General features: G+C 40.0%; 2 protein-coding genes across 2 annotated transcripts in view; both read right to left on the bottom strand.

Annotated features, from left to right (window-relative positions):
• The window catches only part of LOC117832560 (neurabin-2-like), a 35,135-nt gene extending 17,709 nt beyond the window's left edge, over positions 1 to 17,426 (bottom strand). Inside the window, exons 1-5 of the mRNA XM_034711743.1 lie at positions 17,286 to 17,426; positions 8,838 to 9,230; positions 7,336 to 7,544; positions 6,919 to 7,263; positions 5,552 to 6,256 (exon numbers count right to left, since the gene is read on the bottom strand). Of these exons, the coding sequence (XP_034567634.1) occupies positions 5,552 to 6,256; positions 6,919 to 7,263; positions 7,336 to 7,544; positions 8,838 to 9,150 (1,572 nt within the window). The 5' untranslated portion in view covers positions 9,151 to 9,230; positions 17,286 to 17,426. The remainder of the gene's footprint in view (positions 1 to 5,551; positions 6,257 to 6,918; positions 7,264 to 7,335; positions 7,545 to 8,837; positions 9,231 to 17,285) is intronic.
• A 3,261-nt stretch (positions 17,427 to 20,687) lies between these two features.
• Positions 20,688 to 26,704, bottom strand: part of carhsp1 (calcium regulated heat stable protein 1) — a 31,804-nt gene continuing 25,787 nt past the window's right edge. The window contains exons 3-5 of the mRNA XM_034712291.1: positions 24,503 to 24,611; positions 23,254 to 23,376; positions 20,688 to 21,531 (exon numbers count right to left, since the gene is read on the bottom strand). Of these exons, the coding sequence (XP_034568182.1) occupies positions 21,369 to 21,531; positions 23,254 to 23,376; positions 24,503 to 24,611 (395 nt within the window). The 3' untranslated portion in view covers positions 20,688 to 21,368. The remainder of the gene's footprint in view (positions 21,532 to 23,253; positions 23,377 to 24,502; positions 24,612 to 26,704) is intronic.

Genomic DNA, 26,704 nt, shown 5'->3' with positions numbered 1-26,704 from the left:
TGTTTGCTAAGGCACAATAGCACTCTTACATGTCAACAAGACAAGTTAGTGGAGGCTTTGGATGAAGTAATTGGGTAAATGAGTAATTTGAGTTCTATCATGCTCAATGTAGTTTTTCAGGTTGGTCAAATGATTAGGTATTAAAAGTCAGTTTGTTGAAGCATACAGGGAGTTGATGCTTTGAGTAAAATGCCCCAAGTAGATGAAGCCTCAATAATTTTGGCCACTTTATCTGAAGTGCCCTTTATTTGTTGTATTTTATATGTTTTATAGTAACTCCAACCTTGTTAACCCTGATGTTGCTGTAATTTTTTAAATAACAACTTGAAAGCATATGTAAAGGTATTGTCTGCAAAAGATTTCATCCGTGATTTAATCAGAGTATGTATTCACAACCTGAAATACAGGAATCAAAATTATGCACCAGTTGTTCTTCCTTGTTTAAGAATAATCCCATTCTATAAATAGAATCGGTTTTGTTCTCAATATGTTCCAGATATTTAAGGGGTGTCTGTGCACCTGATGCTAACATTGCATTTCAAGCTAATGTATTTTGGGTAAAGTTGGATTAAGCATTATAACAGATTGTTACAACAGATTTTAAGAATATAATGTCAGAGCAGGTTTCAGCCTCAGTTTGTCACTGGAATTTTATGTGTCTCATTAGGTTGCCAAAGCCAGTGATTACAACAGCAGCTGGGTATGTAGCTGAACAGATTCTGGTTGAAAAGTATTTGGAGCTCAGGGGTTTTGTCACTGTGCTAATTTATGCATTTGTAGCTAGCATGATTGATTAAATATGGTATTCAGCATTTTCCCTGTGCACTTGGAATAACTTCTCAATAGCATTCTAATGGCTATTAACATGTTTTGCTCACTTAAATTCCATACAGCACATTAGTTAACCAGGTCAATTGCTTTCTATCAAGGACAAAGAGGACATCTGTATTATCCCAAGGGGCAGTTTGTTTTACAGCCAGCAGTATCACACAACCATCACTTAGACACCAGAAAACAATAACAGACTGAATTGGTTAAAACAGGCAATGGCAATAAACTAAATACCATAAATAAGTATCACATGGAGCTGTTTTAAAAGGCTGATGGCAGAGAGGACAAAGGATTTTTCCGCCTGCTTGTCCTGCAGCCAGATGGAAGCACCATGAACTTTGAAACAGCAGGGGGTTTGGATCATTTAAGACTGACTGAGCCTATTAAAGTGTGTAGCATGTAGGGGTGTAGAGGTACACGTATTTATACCGAACCTTTTCGAGAAAGTATCTTTGGTGCAGTGTAGATGCGTACCAAAGCTAAAGGCATTTCAAATCTACCAGACTGGAAAATGGGAGTTTACCACACACACAGCATGAATGACCAATAATGAAACTTACTGCTATTGGTTTGCGAGACTTTCTTAGCAAATCACCTCAAAACATAGGCCTACTGAGTTTTAATTATTTTATTTTCACCTGTGATCACTTTGTCCTGTGAACTCAAAGAGCGTGAATGTGTGTGTCTATTACAGTGAGGAGCAAGAGGGGCAGAGCAAGTGAAGAGTGCAATCATTAATTGAGTGTCATCTCGGGAAAATAATATCAAGCCTGTTGTGTGGCCATAAAATATTAAACTAAAATGGTGTGTCGCCCCATCATGAAGTTTTGAACCCAAAACTGAGTTTTAACGAAGTAGTTGATGTCTAGTGTAGTAAACAGAGGCACTTGGCGTTCATGTGTTTGTGTTTGTGTGTCTTCTTGTCCCTGTGAAGCTCCAACATGCAGACAGCAGAGAAGCAGGGAGCCACACCAAAATGTGTTAAAAACTTAACATAGCTATTTGAATAACAGGACTATTTTGGTACAAATATCTACCCATTATTTAGCAAAGAGACCTGAAATTTACTCACCCAACTGAAAATTTGCCTGCATTTGGTGCTTGCCAATGCTGATTTCAGACCCTGGATGATTTCTTAGAGTAACTTTTTTAATATGTTTCATTAAAATAAATAAATCTGAGCAGGCCTCCAAGCCTGAACTGTCTATGCTGCACTTAAGATAATGTGTAAAAATTATTTCCTAATGAAGGAAAATACATTTTCTGTGCTGCATTTTTTTTACTTTTCTACCGAACCAAGACTTCAATACCAATACTTCAATATCCGTACTATCATACTGTTACATCCCTAATAGATTATATTTTTGGTGTTGAAAAGCAGAAATGGCTGGCAAAAAAAGGCCCAAGATCTACTTCTAAAGAAGTTTTCAAGAGATGCAAAGAGTCTATAATTATCACATCTTTGACTTTGTGGAACTTACTTGAAGAACCAGTCCATCATTTTCTTTCTTAAACCATGAAAACTGATTTCTGTACATGACAAGTCATTATTAAAATGTATGTTTGTGGCAGTTCGACATTCACAGCTAAAGTAACCTTTAAAAAGTAGAAAAAATAGATAAAGACAGAGTTGAGAAAGGTGGGTAAAGGAAGGCAATCTTGGGAACTTATAATTTTCTGGGTTTCGTTCAGGCTACCGCTTTTTGTAAGTGTTTATTTTGTACAGGAGAGCTACATGAGGCTATGCATGTGGCAGAATGTTAGATTTCCTTCGCTGCAGTGTGCACACATCAGATGGCCAGGCCTTCAGAAAACATCTGATTTAGGTAGTTATAAAGACTTGTTTGAGTTTGTTTTATGACAGTAAAAAAAAAACCTGAAGCAGAGAACAGGTTTTTGGTCTACACAGTAGCAGGTGCTCATTTGACACTATTCACCAGACAACTCACAGAAGCAGTTAGTTGTAAACAAGGCTGCTTCAGGCCACAGGCTCTACTTTTAGCTGCGCTGTGGCTGAAGAGGTCAGTGGTTTAACGTTTTAAGATCCAAGAAAATGTAAAGAATCCTTTTTTGACCTGACGCCTGCCCTGAGATTAAATATGTCCCTCTTCATAATCCTGTTCTGCCTCCAAAAAGGGGACAAGACTGTGCATGAAATGTGATTTACCCTGCAAAGCCAAAGCCTTTGTCCTGCCTCAAGTCTGCTTACACATCTTACTAATCTCAGAGTGTTTGAACTTGCTGCTCCACTCTCTTCTGCTGCATGATATATATAATCATGATACACTCCTTTTTAGGCGATTATATTGTCCCTCTCTCTTTCTGAGGAAGTATGTTATGTTGTCAAACGCTCCATCATGGCACGTTGAGACATGTTTCACAATTCACAGAGCTCAACCAGCTGACTGCCGCAGTGAGAGGAGGGGGTGGGGGTAGGTTGGTTAGAACTGAGCACTCCAGTATAGAAAAGAGCTTCTGTTGAGTTCTGTGTTCGCTCACACACAGGCACACACACAGAGTCAGCAGGAAATACTGTGGTGAAAGAGACAGAGAAAATCCCCTAGCAACCTGTGTTTGTGCGTGACGTTCAACAAGCAGGAAGTCAATCAGTCCTCTGAATCATTTTCATACTCTCTCATTTTCTCTCTTTAACATCCATCCATCATAAAAGTTATCCATGGCATGCATAACTGCATTATGTAGACCTTCAAACTAGCCACGTTCTATCTCTTCATAATATTTTGATATTTAATTACCTGACACCTAACTGCCCATTGCTCTATCAACTAACCAAACATCCAAAGCTCAGTACTTCCTCATCGGCCATTTTTACATCTAACTCACCAGCATTGAAACAAGGCTTTCAAAACATACTTACTTTACATTATCAGTTTTCAAGCTCCTTGGCAAATTAATACCCTGACTTTCAACTTTGTATCTATTTCTGCCCTTAAGCAGTGATGTTCCATTATGCCCACAAGGTAGTTACTGATTTGGTCAGGGCAGTTAGTGAACAGCGGATGAATCAGAACTTTCGCACTGAAAGCAGAAGCCTCATGAGAAGTTAAACAGTGGGCCACTACAGAAAAGTTGTGGGCCAGAAACCAAAAAAGAGCACCAATAAATCCCGATGATAAAGTCATAAACAAGAACATTTGATCTATTAAATCACACAAATGTGTTTTATAGCGCTGTTTTAAGAAATAAATCATGTGAAGTTATATTGACAGCTGTGTTCCCCTTCATTTATACTGTAGAGAAGTGTTTTACTGTAAGAATAATCAAAGGATTACAAGAAAACTATCATACCTGTAGTCTTTTTTGAAAGGTACAGTGTGTAAGTTTTAGTGGCATTTAGCAGAACAGATTTTGGTAGGAATGGAATATAACCTTCATAAGTATGTTTAAATTAGTGACTAATCACCTGAGCATAAAAATTGAGCATAGTTCCAGCAGGCCACGTGTTCAAGCCTGGCCTACAGAACATCAGCTGCTCTTAACTTCAGCCCTTACCAGCTGACAGCTCAGCTGATTACACCTATGCATCCAATTGGCAAATAGTAAAATGGGTATTCTATTTATGATGCCTGCTCTGTTCTGTACCACTGGAGGTTTTTGCTGCTGCTCTACCTGACTTGGCTTTTCATATACACATAAAAGACGGGCTTTTCCCTTCCACTTAGGTAGATAAAAGGGCAGGGAGCTCCTAGAACAGAGCCATAACGCCAAATATAATTATTGCATGCAGATGATCAATTCTTTGGACCAGAGAGTGGTCCTGACTGAACTGTAGTTCTGTTTATGTGCAACTTTTATATCTACATAGAAGTGGGTCCCCCTCCAGCGAGGCCACTTTCTTGCACCGCAATGTTTCTACAGTAGCACAGAATGGACAGACTAGCAACATATACATTTTTGTATGGATTATAGAAATACCTCAACCGGATGAAATTTCATTCAGTTACAGAGGGGAAGTTTAAATCAGTGGTTCCCAAAGTGGGGGTCTTGACCCCCAGGGTTTGCAAGATACTGATGGGGGAGTCACGAGATGCCATACAAGAAGTAGTAGGTCAATCCAATCTTTGTGATTTAAAAAAGGCTGGAAGTAGAATGGGGGTCTCCATTCAATGGCACGGTTGTGTTCCTTCTGTGTATGCCTAACGTCTGATGGATAGCACCTTCAGAGTCAAACTGGACATCGGCAGAGTTGGTATTTAGTACAATCACTCAAAGTACTTAATATACTACAAGGCTTAGACAGTAGGAAGGTACGCAACACAGACTTGTTAAGATACATCTTACGAGGGAGGCGGCTGCAGTAAAGTTATGCATCATCATGCAGGTAACAAGCTTTTGTGGGCTCTTCTTCTCCTCCTTGCACTCAGTGGGAGTGAGGCTTGGTTGAAGTGAATGAACACCATTGCTCACCAATAGGTGGGCTGAACAAGGGAGCGTTTCAGTTTTGAACCAGAATATTCCCATTTCTTCACACTGTACCTTTAAATGACTTAGCACTGGAGTTAAAGTACTATGGCTAAACATTGAAACAAGAAGAAAACTGCCTCAGTTAGCTGGAGGCTCAGTACTCCAATAAAACTGACTGCATGACCTCCCAGACTACAAATCCAACATTTCTCCCATCAGAAGTTCAAATCACATATTATTATTATTAAAACGACACAAAAAGTAGAGCTTTAACATTCAACAAAATATCGCTCACCTTGATGGGCCCAGTGCTAAATTGAATCTTTCTATTGGGTGGTGGGGGCTCCTCTTCCTCAGGCAAGCCTGCCATCTCAGAGCAGCTGCTCTCAGGCTGATACACCTCATCCTCATCTTCCTCGTCTTCCTCGTCATCGAGCTGGCTGCCCCCAGAGTCCTCCTCCCCAAGCCCGCTGTAGGCACTGATATCTACCAGATCGCCCTCCGAATAATCGTCCTTCCTTGAGCCATCGTCATCGTTGTCCTCCTCCTCCTCCTCCTCCTCCTCCTCCTCATCTTCCTCACCCCTCCTCTCAGAGTCTGCTTCTTTCTCATCGGAGGAGCTGGAGGAATGTGGAGGTTCTTTTTCTCCATTTTCCAGTGGAGCATGAACCTCGGCCTGCACGAGCCTGGATCCAGCCTCGGACCCTGCGTTAGGGCCGTCCTGCTCATCAACCTGAGGCCCCTGCTCAGGGGCAGCTGACGTACTTGAGCCCCTGGCTTCAGTCCCTGTTAGCTGGGCCTCTGACTCAGGTTTGACCTCCGAAGACAAATAGGATGATGATGATGAGAGGGAGGATTCAGAGAGTTGTTCTCCTGACTGTCCTAACCTCTCCTTCTCCTCACTGGCAGCCTCTCCTTCTGAACTCGCAGTTTCTGGAAGGTCTGCTGCATGGGCCTTAGCCGCCTCCTTACGGTCCTCCTTACTGGAAGGCACCTTTCCCTGAGAGAGGAAAAATAAATATTTTCATAGTATTTTGTTTATACCGAGGAATGTAGTTGATCAAGGCCACAGTGATGTCAACCTTTTATTCGGAACTTGAATTTAGCACTTCTACTTCAACGTTTGATTTCAGGCAGAGGTGACAACATTTGAAAGAAGATTGCAGTGAGAACAGAACATGCTAAGTATTAGCAACATTCCACGATAGCTTGGTTAGCAAGGAGTACAAGTAATTCTCAGCTGTTGTGTTATTGGTTGATGCTGATTAAGATTAGCTGATGAGGCTCTACACAAAGTATTCTCACAGAAGATGTTGATGACCAATGAAGCACAAGTTTAGGGCACCAAAGAAGGGTCACGTCAATCTACGGTCTTGTCCATTTCCCTGTGAATACAACCGTCATTTAAAAATAGCCATTATGCTCTTTTATGGAGACATAAAACTACTGATTGAGGCTATTAACTCACAGGTATAAGTGTTTACTGCAGAAATAGTGTGTGTATGCATATTTTTGCCATAGACTTGTATGAAATCAGACCTTTTTTGCAACAACCACTTCTACACCCTAGAATAATGTAGGTTTTGGGCACTTCAAGCCAGGTGGCATTATTCATTTCATATTTTTTATGCACCAGGCTGAAAATGAAGCTAACTTTCTCACCTTCTTTCCAACATTTTCTGCTCGAGCTGGAGGTTTGGGCTTTGGTGCGAGAGCAGGACCCGACCGACGTTTTTGGAGGTAGAGTTTGTTTTGCGGTTGGCCCTTTTCAAACACAGCGCTAAGCTGGAGCACAGTTGGACTGACGGCGTCTCCGGGGCCGACCGCAGCTCCAGCTGGGGGAACAGCAGCAGGAAGAGGAGGAGGTGCCGGAGCAGGGGGGTCGTCCAGTCGGTCCAAAGCCTCTGTTGAGCCATTGAAGCGAGCCACAACATCCAGACGGCTGTCCTGAAAGCCAGACGCCCGCTCCTTTTTCAGTAGGATCCGGTTAGTGGCTGCTTGCTTCTCCTTCAGGAGGTAAAACTCAGTCAGTGAGATCCTTTCCAAGCACAATACAAGTAAAACAAAGAAAGTTCTTACCTGCAAAGTCCTTTGTTCAAAGATCCTTCTGGTCTCTTGAAGCTTGGAAAATCCCCCAGAGGAGCATCCACTATCCGCTCCTGCTTTAGGGTCAAAGCGGTTGACCCTCTCTGAGACTGTGGCCCCAAGTTTGAGCAGGGCACTGTGATCAACGTTCTCATTGAGACTGGACGCCCTCGGTAGGGACAGCTTTATCTCCTGGTCCTTTCCTGTCAATGACAGCAGATTTCATCAATTCCACTTTCACCAAGCGTGGCTCTCATAAGGAGGGATTTTATCACAACTTTTAAGAGTTTGCATTCAGATTGCATTAATCAAGTGTATGGTAACACTGTCAGCAATGCTTCCCAGGGCAACCAATACAGTATGTGTAGTTTGGAGGGTTACAAAATAGAGGAAATGTGATGCGTCTAACAGCGCCAGCATGATGCAATTTCGCGAGAATTACACCCACCACAGATACCAATCTAAAGCAAAGCAGGCTTTAGAGTGCACAGTGGAAGCACAGGACACAAAAAGTGTTGTGCTAAGACACAAAACGCACACAGATCACTGCATGAGTTATGTCAATGTACAGACTGTTGTTATATCCACTGAAACAATCCCTTTGCACGGCAGAATTAACCAGAGACGAGAAGCTGTGTAGGTTTAGTCAGTGCATAGTGTGCATGATGGAGAGATTGGTGTGAGTGTCAGGGCAGTAAAGGGCTGGAGTTTTGGCCCATGTAGATTGAGATGGAGAAGGCGTGTGAAGAGACAGAGGTGAGTGTGCTCGTCTTTTGCTAGAGTGGCCTCGAGCTGAGAGCGTTAGCATGACGTTAGCCATTTCCAAGCCCTCTGTCTCATCAAAAATGTGCTGCTACATCCTTATAAGTAGGAGCTCTGCTGCACGTCTATGTACACATAAAAATGCACCCTATAAATAGGAGAAAAACTCCATGGTTGACTTTGGACCAGGTTTTATGGTGCAGTCTCCTTCTGCATCCTCAAGATAGCAATATTCTACCTGTGTGCCTAACTTCAAAGCAATTTAAGACCAACACGCCCATGGGCCTCCAGGGGCTTCAAGTGAAACTACACCCACACAAACTATGCCTGTAGCAGCAAGCATGAGCAGTCAGATGATGTTCTAAAAGTAAAGCTGAATGAAAGACTGATAACATAAACTGTTAGCCTAAAGCTACATGTCTCTGGCAAATTATCAACAAACTCACGGGATAATATATTATTTATAGGACAAATAAAACAGCTGATTCTTGTTTTTGTGGAGCTGTCCATAGCTACTTGGTAGTTTTATGTTCATAACGAGGAAATAACCAAACTATTATTTTGTTTCAACTTAAATCACATTTTGGGTGGTAAGCTAAGCAAAACTTTGTTCCAAGCACTTCAGAGTTCAGTTTTACCGTTACAGGAGAAAAAATTCAGAGGTGCCATCAAATTATCTGCAAGGGCCCCAAGCAAATACAAATAACTAGTATGATGCTGACTAGAAGAATTACCGATCACTTTGGTGCCGTCCTCTTCATCCCCGGGCGACTGCATTTGCATGAACATGTTTTTGATACGGTGAACATTTGATCCATACATCCGGCCCCTCCCAGTTGGACGGGGCATAAGGGCAGGCTTTGAGGAAGGGTCAGAACCTCCATTGGCAGCATTATTGAGGTGGTCAGTGGCCTTCTTCAGTGCCGCCAGTCCCGCCTCATAAGCATTGCGGTGGGGTGAAGGACTCCGCAGGTTAGAACTTCCGCCACTGTTCCCACTGGAGGCTCCATTGCCGCCTGTGGCTGCTTGGGGCTCAGTCTTCATCATGTTTGGCAAATCAATAACCCCCTCGTAAAAAGCAGGACAGCAGGGACAGCAGCATCCTGGGGCTGTTGGTCATTCACTTCCTGAATCACATGCAGAAAGGGAAACAGAGAAAGCATTAATATCTGATTTCTGATGTTCTGTTATATCATAGCAGTGATAACAAATGCTCAAGGAGAGTCGGCATAACCCAAAATGTTAGAGCTGTCAGAGTTAACACCAATTCTTGTTAACGTCACTCATTATTATGGTGTGTGATTAACGCACGTATTCTGTGATTATGACCCTCGGTCTAACCCCAGAAATCAGGAAGCAATGTAGCAATAACCTGATGGATAGTAAGCAGAAACAAACCTCACTGAGCAGAAATGGATAAAGAAACAGGTTTTGATTGTCAAGTTCAGATTCAAAGCCATGCCAGATGGTTCTCTTGACAAGATCAAAAGTTATTTGCATTTACTGTCAATGTGAACTGTAAAACACTGGAGTACGTTGAGTCTCAAATACCACTATGAGCCAATGCAGAGAGCACTCATAATCCTGATTTTTGATGTTTGACCAAAATATGTTAGGCTGGTACCAAAGGTAGCGCTAAAACTTATCATTATTTTCATGAAACTGTTAAATCTTGTTATATTATAATATTGTCTATTTCATGACTAGTTAATTAAAATAGTTTTTAAAAAACTTTCTGCATCCAAAAGTTCAAAGTAAAGGTTTCAAATGTATTTTCTTATCCAGTTCAAAGTCCTTAACCCAAAAATATTCACTTCACACTGGAATAAACAGATCCTCACATTTCTGAGGCTGGAGTAAGATTTTTTAAAGAGACAAAAAAAATCTTAAAAATGTTAAATTTATCTTTGATTTATTTGCAAGCATTTTTGCTTCTCATACACAGAGCCTGTCTTTAAATATTTTTGTTTTTTATAGAACCAATTTTTTATTTTAAGTTCTATGCCTCAAACCCACAGGCCACAAAGCTCTCTGACATAAAAGACCACTCAACAAATTCTATTCATAAAGGTCAGTGTGCTTGTTGTTAGGACTGCTACTCAGCCTGTAATAACAGCATATGACTACATATATTGTCTTCTGTATCTCTGGAGAGGGTTTCTCAACTCCAAATAAGTAATGATGGATTAAGCTTAAGCTGAAAATTTCAACAGAGAGTCTGCATTAGTATAAACAAAGGAACTTGTGTAATTGCAATATGAAGATGTAGGATTTAGTGTTGTTAGACTTAGTCTTCTATTGCCTTAACTTTTGTCATTTACCTGTCATGGTTGTGCTAGCCATTTAGTACTTTTGGTACTTTTATGAGAGATTCAGTTTTGGGTCTATTTTGCCTTCATTGATAAAACAGTGGAAGGCCGACAGGGAATTTCCAAACCTTTATTCTCTAAATGTCTCAAATGTGAATGTCTGCTACTTATATTTCATCTCATTTGATAAAACAGAGAATGTCTGCCATCTCTGTGGTTCGTCAGTAAATACATGTCAGGTTTTTAGGAAATATGAAAGGTACCGAGAAAGAAATCGAAAAAAAAAAGTTCACTTTGATCTGATTGAAAAATGAAAGTGTGTAGTCTGACATCAAACAGCACAACTGCTTCACAGAGTATTCCTTAACCCCCACACGGCCCTCCAGGAGACGTCAATATAATCCAATTAAAATGATGACGCACTGTGACCTCATCTGTCATGTGTGTCTTTATGTTGCTACTCTGAACGCCAAACTTACTTTGTGACAGAGTCAGTGCATGAATACAGAGCACTTTCATGGTCCCCAGACATTAGACTGTTTGCTCATGATTACAGTCTAATTAACTGGCTGATTGCGTTTGCACTTTGTGCTGCCAGATCTGTGCTGCAGCAGTGTCTGATGTCGTCATCTGCTTGATGCTGAAGTCTGAATCTTATAACAACGATAGCAATTGCATAAAAGTTGTGAATCACATACATTGATTTAATTGGTTCTCTAAATATATCAAAGTTATGTTCATCACACAATAAAGCAGGTTTATGTGAAATCCCGCTTGCAAACTTTTGACAACAAAACAGTTGTATAATGAGGTCTAAGGGAAATGTGAATTTCACCATTATAATTGATATATGTCCACTTTTACTTTCCATTTCTGCACATGTTGTCACTACATATCACAAGAAAGCAAACTTAGCAACTCAAACACACAAAACAAACAGTTCAACAGTTTGGAGAACAGCTGCTTGGCTTTCTCGCTGAGAGTGAGATGAGAAGATCGATACCATAATATGAAGCAAATATAAGCAAAAAGTTAGTTTAGCTTACCATAAAAATAGCTAAAAATTTGGGAACAACTATCTTGGCTTGGTCAAAAGACAGAAGATAAAAATGTAACTTGTTATTAAAACTGCTGTTGGTAGGAATGGTGTAAAAAACTGTAATTTTTTTCTGCTTGGTTTGGAGAAAAGGTCATAATACCCATCGGTACTCATCTGTAAGTGAAGTAATTTGAGATTATGGCGAAATCTGTGTTTTCCAATGCCTTTGTATCAAGCAATGTTATGATCCCCCGCTTTCCCGTCATCATGGACCAATCAGAGCTACTCTCCGACCCTCTGTCCTGATTGGTTGAGTGGCGGCCCCTACTATGTCGCCCTGATTAGCTGAGAAGCCACTACTTCCTCATGGAACGCGCACAACCATAGACATATAAAGAGTAGACGCCGCATCCACCGCTACTACCCATTGGCGCTGACGAGCCGTGGGGCCGCCATCTTGGACCGGTCACCCACTCCACTCAGTGTAATCTGTTTGGCAGGCGCAATAAAGTGTCAGCGCATCTAATCAATCATAACTCCCTGAATACTAAACTGATTTTAATGCGTTTTTTTTCTGCAAACGTCATACATGTAGGTATGATTCAGGACACATAGTTTGGCGTATTTTAATATTCATAGTGGGCTTAACAGTAATAGAATATTCTGATATGTGATGTATGATAGGTGCTGCACAGTGCTCTGGCATCTTGAAGTCTCTGCTGCTTCAGTTTACGTTTACAGGTAGGATCATGGGTAGGATGACCGGACCAAGATGGCGGCTGTATTTCTTGCGCCCCAGCAGCCAATGCAGCGTCTAATCTTTATATGTATATGCACTCGCTTATTTTTTGGGGCAGGGTTACGGGAGCAGAGAGGGGAGGGGTAGTGATGACATTCGAAATCTCTTTCTAAACTGATGATTATATCACGACTACCAACAGCAGCTTTAAATGTAGAATGATTGAAATACTTAAAGGTGACATATCACGCTTTTTTCATCAATATATATTGGTCTAAGAGGTCCCCAAAACATGTATTTAAAGTTTATGCTCAAAAAAACACTTTGAAATCAGATTTTGGTCTGCCTGAAAACCCCTCTTCTTCAGTCCTCCTCAGAACACTCTGTTTTCCCTCTGACCACGCCCCCTCAGGAAGTGGATGTGCCCTCGGCTCTCCAGCACGTTGATCTAATGTTTACATGTTGGCTGAATATACACGGCTGCTCAGAGATCACGTTACTTCAACCCTCTGAATCTGATCCAGAATCTGATCCTGCTAATTAGCGCTAGCACTTATCCATGACAAATAAAAATCATCCATTAGATCTTCAAATCTGCAGACGTGGGGAGTAAAACCAACCTCTGCCAGAAAGGCAGCGGGACCTTTTATGAAGGATTGGTCACAGATTCTGTGTTACTTGTTGTTTTATTTGTCAGTATGTAGACGTGTGTCTTGGTGCACAGCTACAGCTACGACATGTAGCTATGTGGCTATGCTAACTAGCACACATTTGTGCAGGTAATGAAAAACGGAGGGGGGATTCAGTATTATTTTATACAGTCTATGGGCTGAACAAGCTCTGAGCTCTGACTCCGTGACACACCGGATATCGTTGTTACGTAACAAAAACACGGAAGTCTGAAACGGCTCGTTTCACACACATTTAAAGAAAGGTGGAGAAATCAGAACAGGGGCAGAATGGATTTTTTTCATTCTCAGGGGGTTTGTAGACATGCCAGGGAAACATATTTCAGGTAGAGAACCATTAAAAAGTCCATTTTGCATGATATGTCACCTTTAATAATTTCAGTTATTCAGTCAAGTTATTTTTATTAACTCCTTTTGTATGTGTTTTAACCATTGAAGTTAGTGCTGGGCAATATTGAAAAAGATGTTATCACGATAACATCTTTCACATAAGTTAATATCTATCATTTTAACGATAAATATCAAATCATTCCTTCTTATCATTTTAAAGGCTGATTTTCTTCTCCTGAGTGAAAGTTGATGAAACCAGACAGTTTGTTAGCTTGTATCTGGGATTTAGTAGTCTAGTAAATAGCCAAAACATCTTAACTAATGAAGTTTAGTGGCCTTTCTTGCCTGGCATGTTTTCACTCTGCTTTGAACTGGTAAGTTTAGCGTTTTCTTCAGTGTCACTGTTGTTCGTTTCAGCTGTGTTTACATTCCACTCCAAAAGTCTTTAAGCCTGCCTGCCTCATACACTGCGAAATGATTGGCTGTTCCATGCCGACTTCTTTTTCTGTTTAATGTTGGGTGGGAACTAGCGTTTAAGACACACTATTTCCCTTTCCAGTGCTTGGGGGGTGTAATTACAGGTTTAAATATATCAACATTTCATCTGACTGTTATATTTATAATGAGAAAACAAATCATAATAATTATCGTTATAGTTTTATCGCCTAGCCCTAATTGAAGTAATACAATATTGGAACTGAACAATTTCCATAAGTAGCACAGCCAAATTCACAAAGAAACAAATAGCATTATCTGTATTTAACACAAGCTTTATCCACAAGTGATTCAGTCCAACAGAACATGGACTGTGCATCATACATAACAAGAACAAAAAGTATTAACAACTTTAAAGGTCAAAATACAAATAAATGGGTTTTGTAACTCAGACTATTACTTAATTCAATTATAACTGAGCCAGAAATACATCCACTTTTTTGTCTAAAGGAGTCAGACTGTGGGATTTGTGTGAAAATTCACAGCTGAGGTGTGAAGATTCATCCTGACGTTTAAGATACACTGTCACAATGACACAACATGCAATTCTTCTGATGGAGCCGCCTCAATATTAATCAAAACACAACAGGGACACAACCTCTCCTTAGTGTTGGTCCTAAAGTAAAAACAATATTGTTGAACACTGAGGTCAAAGTTTCAACTTTACAACCAAATTAAGTGACTAAACATTCAGTCTTTTAAATGCAAGAAAGATCACACCAGACTGACCCTACTGTATGATGCATACTAGGATGCTACTTGGTAAGCAGATGCTCAGTGGGTATAACCATACAGTATAAGAGTATAACATATTGGTTATCATACCACTGTCTTGACTTAGCATTTAATATCGCTTGCTCTTCAAATATGTGAAAAACTGTGACAGTTAAGCTAACACCGAAAGAGACTGACAATTTACATTTCCTTATAGCGCTGAAGGTTAAGCCAACACAAGTTGAGCCTTAAGGGTAACATTAGCATCTATTCAAGTAGCAGCAAAAAGTAGCTTTTTTATCTGCTTGTCTTTTTTTAGTACACAGAACTCCATTCATACATAACAGTAGCTTTTGGTTCAACATTGTGCAAGACTATGCTGCAACATGCATCTTATCTTAAGTAGGTAAAACATGTCTGATCACGTTGCTGTTTTATGTGGTTGCTCACATCCTTTTCCATGGCAACACAAACAGGCTGGGTGTTGGTGGGACATCATACTGTTAAAGAATTGAGCTGTCTTCACATTGTATTAACCTGTGAAATAAACTAAAACATTAACTACAACACAAACTGTTGTCAACAATGTTCAGGAAATGGGGACTGTAAGGGGACCCTGTGTTCCTTCCTGGCCCAACTTTGAGTAGGACAGGACCAACACACACACAAACTGCAACCACATTCTGTCTTGTGACACTGTCTTGTCTAATAGTAGATACTCACACACCAATCATGTGAACTTAAGTTAACAAATCCCCTTGAAAGCAAGTAACCTTTGCAAATGCCTCTGGAAAATCACAAATTATAAATCTCTCCTTTTTCCTATTATTGTTTAGAGGAATCTAGTAGCTCCTTATCTCACTGGAAAACTTGAACATCTGACAATCCTGAAGCAGAATCATACAGACAAATAAAATCTGACTGCAGTCTTAATAATGCAAACTCAGCATGACAGAAAAGAGTGTCCCTTATTTTCCAAATATAAACAAAAAAGTGAAAATAAAAATGTTGAATTCAGTGTGCGCATCAGTCAACACTTAATTTTGCATTCTCTTTCTTTCCAAGAACAAATCAGTCAGAGTCCTGATACCCCTAATCCCTTGTGGTTTGTGGTTGCTTCCAGGAATTCAACTTGGGTTTTAATTCCTTTTGTTGTCCTGCTAGAGGATGGGACTATTTAAGCATGCTAGAGCTATTGTTTGGTGAGAAAAACCCTTTCACCTAGCCAAAAGTTGAAAAAAAAAATCTGGTTTATTATAAAAGCAGAAGATAAGTTGTTGCTTGTGTTTTTAGTAGTAAACATTCCTCTCATTGATTTCCTCTGGGTCACCTCTGTCACTGCATGGCCCTATAATCACTTCTGTGCATACTGCCTTATCTATTTTGAAACCAGATTCCAATGTGTTGTTTACCAAGAGCCATTTTCCTTCTCCCACGAATATTACACACTCACACAATGTTAGAGTCAGGTCAATACAGTCTAAAATTAAAACATGACAGCACAGGCACTGCCTGCCTGCACCAATAATCCTCAGCATATTGAGGGAAATGAATATTGACTTATAATATATTGATGGGAGGCCTGAGTAGCCCCTCCCTGTACTAAAGACAGGCTACACCATACAAACAAACAGCCAAGCCTGTGTTTTTCTACACGACTTAGGTAGTTGGTCTCTTCTATTGCAAGAAAAGACCCTCCTATAGTAAAAGACAGAGGAGTGGCCCCCTGTGTAACCTGTATGTTTTTGTTTATGTTTGAGCATATTCGATAGGTCAGCACAGTCAATGAGACGGACACAGCAGCCTCTGATGCAGATGCATCTCCACTCTGACATAATAATATGATGTTCATTCAAACATGAGTAATGAGTCCCTAAGTCTCCTTGCCTGCACAGCATCTCTGCATCTCTACTTGTCAATGTGCGTCACGCACACTATGTAGGAACAGAAGGCACATTATGGCAACTACAATGCCTATCTATTCACACAACAATCCCTGCATCTGTAGAGGAGAGTCCCGGGTCTGGCCTAGTGCAATGCTTCATTGGCAGACACACACTGCGTGCTCCTGCTGCTGCTGCTGGCTAGAGAGAGGCTTTGTTGGCATATACGACAGGCATATGGTGCTGGCTCCAAACTTCCTTACAAAAACACAGTATTTACTGTTGCATTGCTTATGGGGCGATTCGCATCATAATAGAGTTAAGTGTAACGGCTGGTGTGAATCACAACAAGTAGCTCGTACATTCGGTGTGCATGTAATACAATGAAAAACGTCAGCTATGTTGAAAAGGTCCATTTATATGCGGTGCCCCTGTCGTCGCCGCGTGCCACTTCCGTTAATTACACCACGGTGAAAAGTGACGTGAACAACGCTCACACTGTATAAGATGTGATTTTTAATTAAATGAACAGGGTTTGACAAAGCAGCAGCACGACGAACTCGACAAGACACATCTGTTTATACTGTGTTGTCTTTTTTTACGTCAATAATAGTGTAAAGGTGAGCGTGTCAGCACGAAAATAAAAAACAGCATGATTTCTGAGGGAGTTCGACGTGACGTTCTTTCTGAGGAACAGAAAACGCGGCAGGGTATTCCAGGTGTTTTTTCCTCTGAGGATTATTAAAATCCTGAACATACATGTATATCTAATGAACACTTGTTGTTGTGTCTGTGACATAACGTGTCACCGACCGGTGTTGGACCCTGATGCAGCGGACAGCAGGCCCTGCTGGGTGTCTGTCTGCTGCTTTGCGTCGCTTCCTTCCTGCAGCCTCTCCTTCACAGACATACAGCGGCATTGAACGCAGGTTAACAAACGCAAAGTCGGATTCCCACCGAGCGTCTGTTTGCCGTTAACCGTACCTTATGTTCCAGTGTGTTGTAAGCAGCTCAGTGCCTGTTAAGATCCGTACAGAAGACAGCCCATTGTCCTGCTGCTGCTGATTCCTCCTGAGAGCGAACAGACTGAGAGCCTACTTTCCCTCTGCTCCTCCCTCTCCTCCCTCTCCTCCCTCCCCCTCCTCCTCCTCCTCCTCTCCCCCTCCAAACAGTTTGCCTCCATCCCTCTTCTTCTGTCCTCCGCACCTCGACTCTCCTGTATCTGCGTCCTTTCCCATCTTTCTCCTCACATTTCCACTATTATGATTTTAATGTTTTGCCTCTTTCTTCATTTTCCCTTCTATATTTTTAACAACCTCGTCCTTCATCTCCCCCCCCCCTCCATTACCACTCTCATAACAGGTATTAGAAGCTCTCTACTAGATGCTCATTTTTAACATTATGACGTTTTTTCTTGCTGATAATTATGCTGAAAAAATGTAGTTGACACACACACACACACACACACACACACACACACACACACACACACACACACACACACACACACACACACACACACACACACACACGCACACAAACACAGAGAGAGAGAGAGAGAGAGAGAGAGAGAGAGAGAGACTGTTTTAGACTTTTACTCACTGGCTACCTGTTCGTTAGCAGCCATTCTTAAAGTGTTTAATCAAAGTAATTTTTCACAAACAGGATGGGGATATAGCGACCCCTGCTGGTCAAAATCAGCTACACACTTATTCTTATGTACACATAAGAAAGGGCCTCCAATAACCAGGAAGTTTCACTACAGAGGATGAGCCTAAAAAACCCCAAGTGATGGAAAATGATATTTCATAGAAACTTTGAAGAAGTAAGTGGCGTCAAAGGTTGAAGGAGTGGAGATCGAGGCAGATGGCCGTCTAACATGAGTCTGGTTCTGGTTGAGGTTTCTGCCTGTTACAAAGAAGTTTGTCCTTGCCGCTGTAGATGAGATGCGGCTGAGTCCTGTCTGTAAGAGGGGACTGGATCTTATCCTGTCTTGATGTTGGGGCTTTGTTAATAATTTAACATAGAGTACGGTCTAGACCTGCTATGTTTGTAAAGCGTCTTGAGATAATGTTTGTTGTGATTTGGCGCTATATAAATAAAGATTGATTGATTAATTAATTGATTTCCTCATGTCTGATAGCACCAATTTTGGCAGCCTCTGTCTGACAACCCATCCTCTCTAGTTCCTGGTTTGAGTCTGGATTTCTAGATATGTGTTGGTGTTAGATTTTCCTTTTTAACCAGGTTATATGGTTACACAAATATCGGTGTCCCAATATGTCAAATCACATATTGTATTTAGGGACACTAAAAAACTATCCCAATATAAGAAATATGAACACACTTTAAAAAGGATACAAGTTTATTTTGATTCTCTATTACATCATACATGTTTGTACTATTATCATTATCTACAATACATTATGCATTCAAAATGTATGCCCTTGTATTAAATGTTATTTCTCCTACCTCCTACATTTTGGGGTCAACTTCCCGTTTGATGCCACACTCTCTCATGTGATGTCACATAACGTGATTTTGGTCATATGCTTCTAAAGCAAGGCATCTTCACTAACTGCTTTAACTTGTATTTTCAGGGCAGGTTTGTATTACATCAGATATACAATACTTCATACACTTCCAATTGATATTGCCTTGGCCTGGAGGAGAGGTCATCAAGTGGTTCCAAGCCTTCAAAGAGTGTTTCAATGTGCACTACCTGATGTAGGCTACCATTGATTAGAATGACGATTGATTAGAATTAGACTTATTTGGGCCTTGATTAGCTATTAACTCGAAATCATCATACAACTTTAGTGCAATCACTTTTCTTAATCTGCTAACTCTGATATAGTCTGAAAAGCAGTCAAAGCTACTTACAGTAGCCAAACCAATATGGTGGATTCAAAAATACAATCAATGGCTTTTGGTATAGAATAAAGCCTGAACTGAGTGATGATGACGAGTACCAGCCTGCTGTGGAAGTGCCGGCCAGAGAGCTTTCTGTTTTTATGCCTCCAAACTGTGGAACTCTTTGCCTCTGGTCATTAAAACATGGCTTTTAACTTGGAGTCATTTATTTTAAGCTCTGGACTGCATTATTACTATTATTAGCATTGTTTTAGCATACTTTTTATACTTTATTCTATTCTATCTTATTTAAATTTATTTGCAATTTATTTTATTTTTCTAGTATTTATCTTATTTTATTATATTGATTTTATTGTAATGATTTTATTTCATTTTTCTGATATTTTTCTGATTTTATTTTAATGATGACATTTTATTTTTCAGTATTTCATATTACTTTCCTTTATCTTTTTTTTTAGCCTTATATCATTTTACCCATAACTGTTATTTTCTGTCTCTCTTGGATTTTTTGTAAAGCATTTTGGGTGGCATGCTTGAATGTGTGAAAGATGCTATATAAATAAAAATGAGTTGAGAGTTGAGTTGAGTACTATGTTACAGTCAATTGTTGTAATAGACAAATGTTGACAGTAGAGGGCAGCAGATAGGTGTCGATGTCTATCATGACAGAAGCTTTACATTTAAAATTGGACACTGAATCTCTGGGAAGTAATTTTGTTTCACTTTCATGTCAGCATAAGTTTGCTTAAATATATTTTTCAGCTAAGGCTACAGCAAACAAATGGAGTAAGTAGGCATGCACTAATGTCCCTTTAGAAATGTATGATGACTCACACTCACCTACATGTACATAATGCATGCACCATGATAGCTTGAACTTTTTTGTGCAAATTTGTTACAGTGTTAAAAGGAAAAGGTTAAAAATGCATCAATAAAATATGTGGAAGTGCATCTTTGACTAATAATGACAACTAATGCATTAATAAAAAAGGGAAAATTATGTTTATATGTTTTCGCTTCACCCTGTGTTTACTTTTCTGAAATGTCTTTGGCGAGTCAGCTTTTGTTGTAAACACATATTTGTAAAACAGTTCTACATATGAGTATTATGCAATAGCTTATTTTAGCTTTGCTCCACCATGCCATTATATATTGAATTATATATAATGACACAATGAATGATGGGTAGTCAGTCATGACAAGGTGTGCATGATGTGTCATGCCTATCAACAGGCCTGACAACATCTTTGGAGGCCACCTGCAGGCTAATTTAGTGCTTTGTGGGTAGACATGATTATAGTGCTTATTCTATAATGTGAGTAAACGTAGCCAGCACATAAGATTCAGACATACACAAATGAAATGTAACTTTTTTGTTGTTCTATGAAAACCCTCATGGGAGTAAAACTATTTCACATTAATGCATATTAACTTTCACACAATCTCTACTCAAAGCTTTTCAAACATCTTCAGCCAAAAACTTGAACTGATGAAGCAGAGCACACCAAAATGTACCAGTTGTAAAAGCTTTATTCACTTTAGGCACCCATGCATGATCAAACACATATGAGAGGCTGGTATAAGTATAGGCACAAACAGAGCTGTCAGTTCTCTGGGTAGAAGTAGGCACACTAAGTATAGCAGGAAAATCACTCCATGGTGCAGAGCAACATGGGGTGCTCACTCAGCACTGGCTGCACTGTCACCACACTAGGTTTAGTATTTTTTTTTTAGTGCTGCAAAGTTGAATCAAACATGCAACACAGAATCCTTCCAAACGACTTATTCATGGAAATAAATGTTTGCTGCTGAAATCAACTAAATAATTTACAAATTCAAACAATGCACCATCAAATTTCAACACAAGGGGGGTCTACAAATCTAAGCAAGAAATCTAAAGTTACAAGTCTTTCAATAATACACGTCTCTTCCACTGTGATCATAAATCGAATCATTTACAAGTCAAACCATCTCAATAGAGTAACATTATTTCCAAGTAGGACAGAGGAAGCCTACCAGCATAGTAAACTATGAGATTTCATTCAGATTTCCCTCTGATCTCTACTTTCAGCCCATGTGTCAGTGTTCAATCATCAGAACATTGATTTAATACTTCCCCCCTAGTCCCCTTTATTATCTCAACCTGTTTCCTTTATATCTCCCTTCCCAACCGCTCCCAGCAAGGATCAGCGTTCAGCTGCTGACAATGTGTCCCGCCCAGGTCTCGTGCTTAGTTCCAGGGTTGAGGTGGGTTATGGTCACCTCCACCGCCTGGATCTTCTCATGTTTGGGAGGGATTGAGCAGACTTTGTAGCTCACCTCGTCGCCTTCCACGGGCACATACTCACCCTCGATGCTGCAGGGAGGATAAGAAAAATAAATCTATTACATATAGATGGTAAAGTGATGGCTTTGAAAATGTATCATCAGAACAACTCTCAAAACCTTCATAACAGTTTGGGCCTCTCATGATTCGATCAGATTTTGAAAAGGTTCTTGAAAAGAGAGAGGATAATGAAATCAGATTGGATTAAATAATTTGAACTTGTTCTTGTATTTGGACAAAACCTCAAGTTTTTATCGTTCAATTATTTTACAACGGATCTGAATAACTTAGGGGTCAGGGGTTAGAGATTTCCCCAACGTTGCATTCTTGAATGGCTGAATCCCTGCAATGACATTGCAGATAAAGTTGACATTAAGGCTGAAACACAAAACGCTCTTTGATATATTTCCCCATTTAGCTGTGAATATCAAACATAACAGTTAAAGCATGTGTCATGAACTTTCAGTTTGTTTGGATTTTCTCACCCCCTGTGGACAAAGTATGAACCACAAGGTCCCTTTTAGAGCACTGGTCAACTGGATTTTGTTATCTTCAGATGTCTGAATCTGGATAAGATTGATCTAACATTATTTTAATTTAAACAGCAGTTATAAATGTTAGATGGATTAGCTGATTCTGGCTAGCAAAATAGTGGATGTATAAAGGCGGTACATTCTTATCCAGTTTTCCGAAAAAAGATATGGAGAATACTGAAATCCTGTCTTTATCTCTCCTCTGTCTGTCTGTCACTTGCTTTAACGCTCCATGACCAATTTAAGTTACTAACCATAGATATTTCTGGGAGTCCCTGAGCTCCCTTGTCTCGTAGGGTCCTCTGGAGTCTGCTGTGGACATGCAAGACTCAACTACTACCATCCGTCATTATCATCTCTCTCTTTCTGCATCTCCCTCTACCACTCTTTCCAATCCCAACACGGTCGAGGCAGATGGCTGTCTAACATGGGTCTGGTTCTGCTGGAGGTTTCTGCCTATTAAAAGGAAGTTTTTCCTTGCCGCTGTAATTTGCTAAATGCTGCAAAGTGCTCTGCTCATGGTGGAAAAAATTAAATAAGATTGAGTCTTGTCTGTAAGATAGGACTGGATTTCATCCTGTCTTGGTGTTGGGTCTTTGTTAATAATATAACAGAGTACGGTCTAGACTTGCTCTGTTTGCAAAGCGTCTTGGGATTACATTTGTTGTTATTTGGCGCAATATAAATAAAGATTGGTTGAGTTATTGATTTATTGGTAAACCCAGATATTTTTTAACTGTAGACGTGGCTGATCCAAAGACAAAGAGCTTGAACTAAATAAGTGGGAAAAGATAAGCAACTTCAGAAACACAATGCAGCAAACAGGATTCTATATTCCGTCAGGCTGTTTCTTATTGGATTCTGTTTTACCTCAGACATCATGATACTGTGATTATGTGTTAGTAGGTGTTTAAGTGTTATAAAGCATGTGTGTAAACACTGCTGACGTCGGTGTTTAAACCCTGTGGGTGATAACAAAGGCACCGTGTTGAAGGTCATCAGATATTCTGTTGTCCTCCTACACACACCCGCAGCTCTCGCCATTCCAGCATGTGTGTGTTTCCCTCTACTCCCACACACACCCTGACACAGTTTGATGTCAATGATTAAAACAAAAGCAGTCCTCAGCATAGACCATGAGGAAAACATACACTCATCCTCAAGTTTCACTCACAGCACAGCCTCATTCCCACTATCCTTACATCACACACACACTTACTCTGAGATGTGTACAAAGATGTCGTTGCCCCCATCGGATGGCGTAATGAAGCCATGGCCTTTGGAGCGGGAAAAACATTTGCACACACCAGCAAACTGCGGACCCTCGGACGCACGAGCCGTTCTGCAGAGAGAGAGAGAGAGAGAGAGAGAGAGAGAGAGAGAGAGAGAGAGAGAGAGAGAGATGCAAGCAGAGGGATGGAAAATGTGGTAAAGGGTGGGAGAAAGTTTCCAACTATGTCACTGTATCAACACAGCACAGATCTCTACTTATAGTAAACAGGGGATGATGATTGGCTAAGAGAGGAAAATGTCTTCTGATATCTGTACATGACGATCCTGTTACAGTCTGTGGTTATACATCAAGGGGGAGAAAGTGTTTTATTAAATGAATAAAAAAATGAATGGATGGATAAAAAAATGAATATAGCTGAAATCATTATTCTAGTTTGGCCACTAGGGAGCAACAGAACACAACAATGACACAGAATGACCAATATAAAGTTTACATTGCTGTGAAATTTCAATTATTGAGTAGATACAGACAAACATCAGCATATACTTTCTGCATCTTTGGTGTCTGAGTGCATCCACTTCGTTCAACAACAAGTAGCTAGCATCTTCATTCTAATTCTGGCTTCATGAAGAGTTCGGAAAAGTATACGCTATACACTTCAACTATCTGAGAAAACAGGTGTGAGAGTAGCCAATCAGAGCTTGGGATTTCCAGGATGGGAATCAAGCTGGTGAGAGTCAAAGGAAGAGCTCTTGCTTACGGTTTATGATTTACAAAACCTAAGAAGACTAGACTGGATTTGTAAACGAGGAAAAATAGTAGTTGCTCTGTAATGTTGTCACAATACACTAACCCTCATTTCTTCATTTATTTGTTTTGGGTTAAAGTCCCCGTAAATGTGTGAAAGGAAGCAGCACTGCTCAAAAGGAGTTTCCTGTACTGGTAGGAAGTCCCTACAAGGGCAATGATGGGATTTTATAGTATGAGCTGTCTTTCACTTACAATGGAGATTTGGCATAAGGACTTCAAACAGTAACACAGGAACTCAACAAGGTACACTTTCTTAGTTTTGAACACTGCTGTTACTTTCTTGTCAGGGGTGTCGACCTGGGTGATTTTGCTGTGTGTGTGTGTGTGTGTGTGTGTGTGTGTGTGTGTGTGTGTGTGTGTGTGTGTGTGTGTGTGTGTGTGTGTGTGTGTGTGTGTGTGTGTGTGTGTGTCCATCTGTCCTTACGCAGAGCAGGTTCTGTTTCTGCGTGTGGGAAGAGGGCTGGGGATGAGGTAGCCTCTCATGGGGGAGGAGGAACGGTCTCTGTGTCTGCAGGCAGGAGGCTGCAGGGACTCTGATGGGACAAAAACACGGTGTTACCACAGAGTTTCAGCTGCAATGACAAGAACATACCATCCTAACCAGTGACCCGCTCACAAATACGAACATGGCTAATGAAAGAAAATCATGGTCTCTGCAGTGGCAGTAAATGTGCTCGACCTGGAGCAATCCTTCAAACAGAATTGTTATCAAAATTTTGAGATGACATGGTGTGATCTTATTACTTTTCCCAGTGAGACAACATTGAATCACTTTGATATTAATAGAAATCTCTGTAGGATTTAGCTCTGATACATCAAAGAAAGAACAAACTTTGATGAAAACAGGGCTGTTGAAGGTTAACCAGTTGAAGTGAATGCTCAATCCTCTGATGATTCAAGTGACTCTCATTATTTGATTCTTCTAGTACTGGTCGACCGATATAATTTCTTTCACATCAGATGCCAATAGTTAGGGAACAGGTCAGCTAATGGCCAATATACCGCTGTTGTAGTTAATTATTTGCATAAGATGGAATACAAACGTTTGATAACAATCACTAGTTCATGCACATTACAATCAAAGATACCTCGTTATTTCAGTCAGTAGAATGTTTTAGATACATTTTTAATCAATTCATTAAATATCAAAATATATTGGGTTAGGCAAAATATTTCAGAATATGACTGATATTTATTTATTTAATTAAAGGGACAGTGCATATTAATGAACATTTCAGCATTGCATCAATGTAAATATGCCACAGGCTAATTTTCCCCCGTAGTCCCCAGCAGGTCAAAACAGAGTTCATGAAAACAGTACATCATGGTATCATGAAAACTGATACAGAAGTGCAAGTTAGTGCATTAAAGTGCCATAGAGCATAATCACGCGAATGTCCGGAACTGGACCAGGTAAAACATGGACCAACATATCAGAATATCACACATGTAAAAATGCATACCTTAATACATAATATTTATGTTAAAGCAATAACCAACTGCATTATTTATATTAAACACTAACCAGTCCCTGTTTTAGATTTGATCTGCTGTCATGTAGGATGGGAAAAATGTGTCATAATTTATGGGGCCGTAACATTGCTGGACAGCAGCCACAGTGATGAGGATGCCTGCAGTTTCTGCAGACATAAATTGTTGATTTTTTAATCAGCCTTCTGAGTGCAAGCATCAGTCAATGACAATTACTTCAAAATGCCCTTAATCTGCCTGATTAATTCACAACTGATTAATCTGTCAATCTCTATCTTTTAGGCTTGTGGCATATATTCTGTGCAAGAAAATTCTACATTTTTCAAAATTACATTAAATTCATTGTATAAGATACATTTAAAATAGCAAGGAATGTCACACCAAAAGGCAAAAAGGAAGTTTCGATAATGTCATTGATCATCTTTTAAATCTGCAATATAAAAAGGGTTACCATTCCTTGTTTGTGCAAAGCTGAGAGCTTCTATGTAAGAGACCCCTGCAATAATAACACAGCTTACTTATACATCAGCTTTCTTTAAGTTTTTGTCCCAAAAAAACCAACTCTATCCTGTATACATCTCTCTTATTGTTTTTCTGTATTTGTGGAGTCTGCAGTTTTGAGCTTCAGTTTGGTTCAAATTGCCTACTGTGACAAAATCTTGGTGTGTATGATAAACTGCTGTGTCTGTATTTGTATTTCCAGCAAGCAGCAACTTCTTGTGTTGAAAAATGAACCCAATGGAGAAGTGCCAAAAACTGCAGTTCCTCGGGTGTCCACCTGAGGCTTGCCACAAAAACCAAGGAAGCCTCATTCACAATCATGTTAAAATCCCCTTTTTTTGTTTTTCAGCTAAAAAAAAAGACAGGTTTATAGCTCAACATAAAAAAAAATACTTTTGTTCTTCTTTGCTAATTTCTTTACTCATAAAAACTGAGGATATTAAGACTGCGCTATGCATTGATTTGTACAATTAGGGTTGTATCCAAGTTAAATAAAAGTAGCTGTTAGCCAGGCTCAAGGCCCACATCAGGTCTTTGTCTGTTTCTAGGCTGACCAAATCTACCAATGTAAGTAGATAAACAACAAAACCCGCCTTTTTAATTACTTAGCCAGCGGCAGTGGTTTTAGGCACTC

This window comes from Notolabrus celidotus, chromosome 20, assembly GCF_009762535.1.
Source record: "Notolabrus celidotus isolate fNotCel1 chromosome 20, fNotCel1.pri, whole genome shotgun sequence".
NCBI classification, from domain to species: domain Eukaryota; kingdom Metazoa; phylum Chordata; class Actinopteri; order Labriformes; family Labridae; genus Notolabrus; species Notolabrus celidotus.
This window is presented reverse-complemented; position numbering and strand designations above follow the sequence as displayed.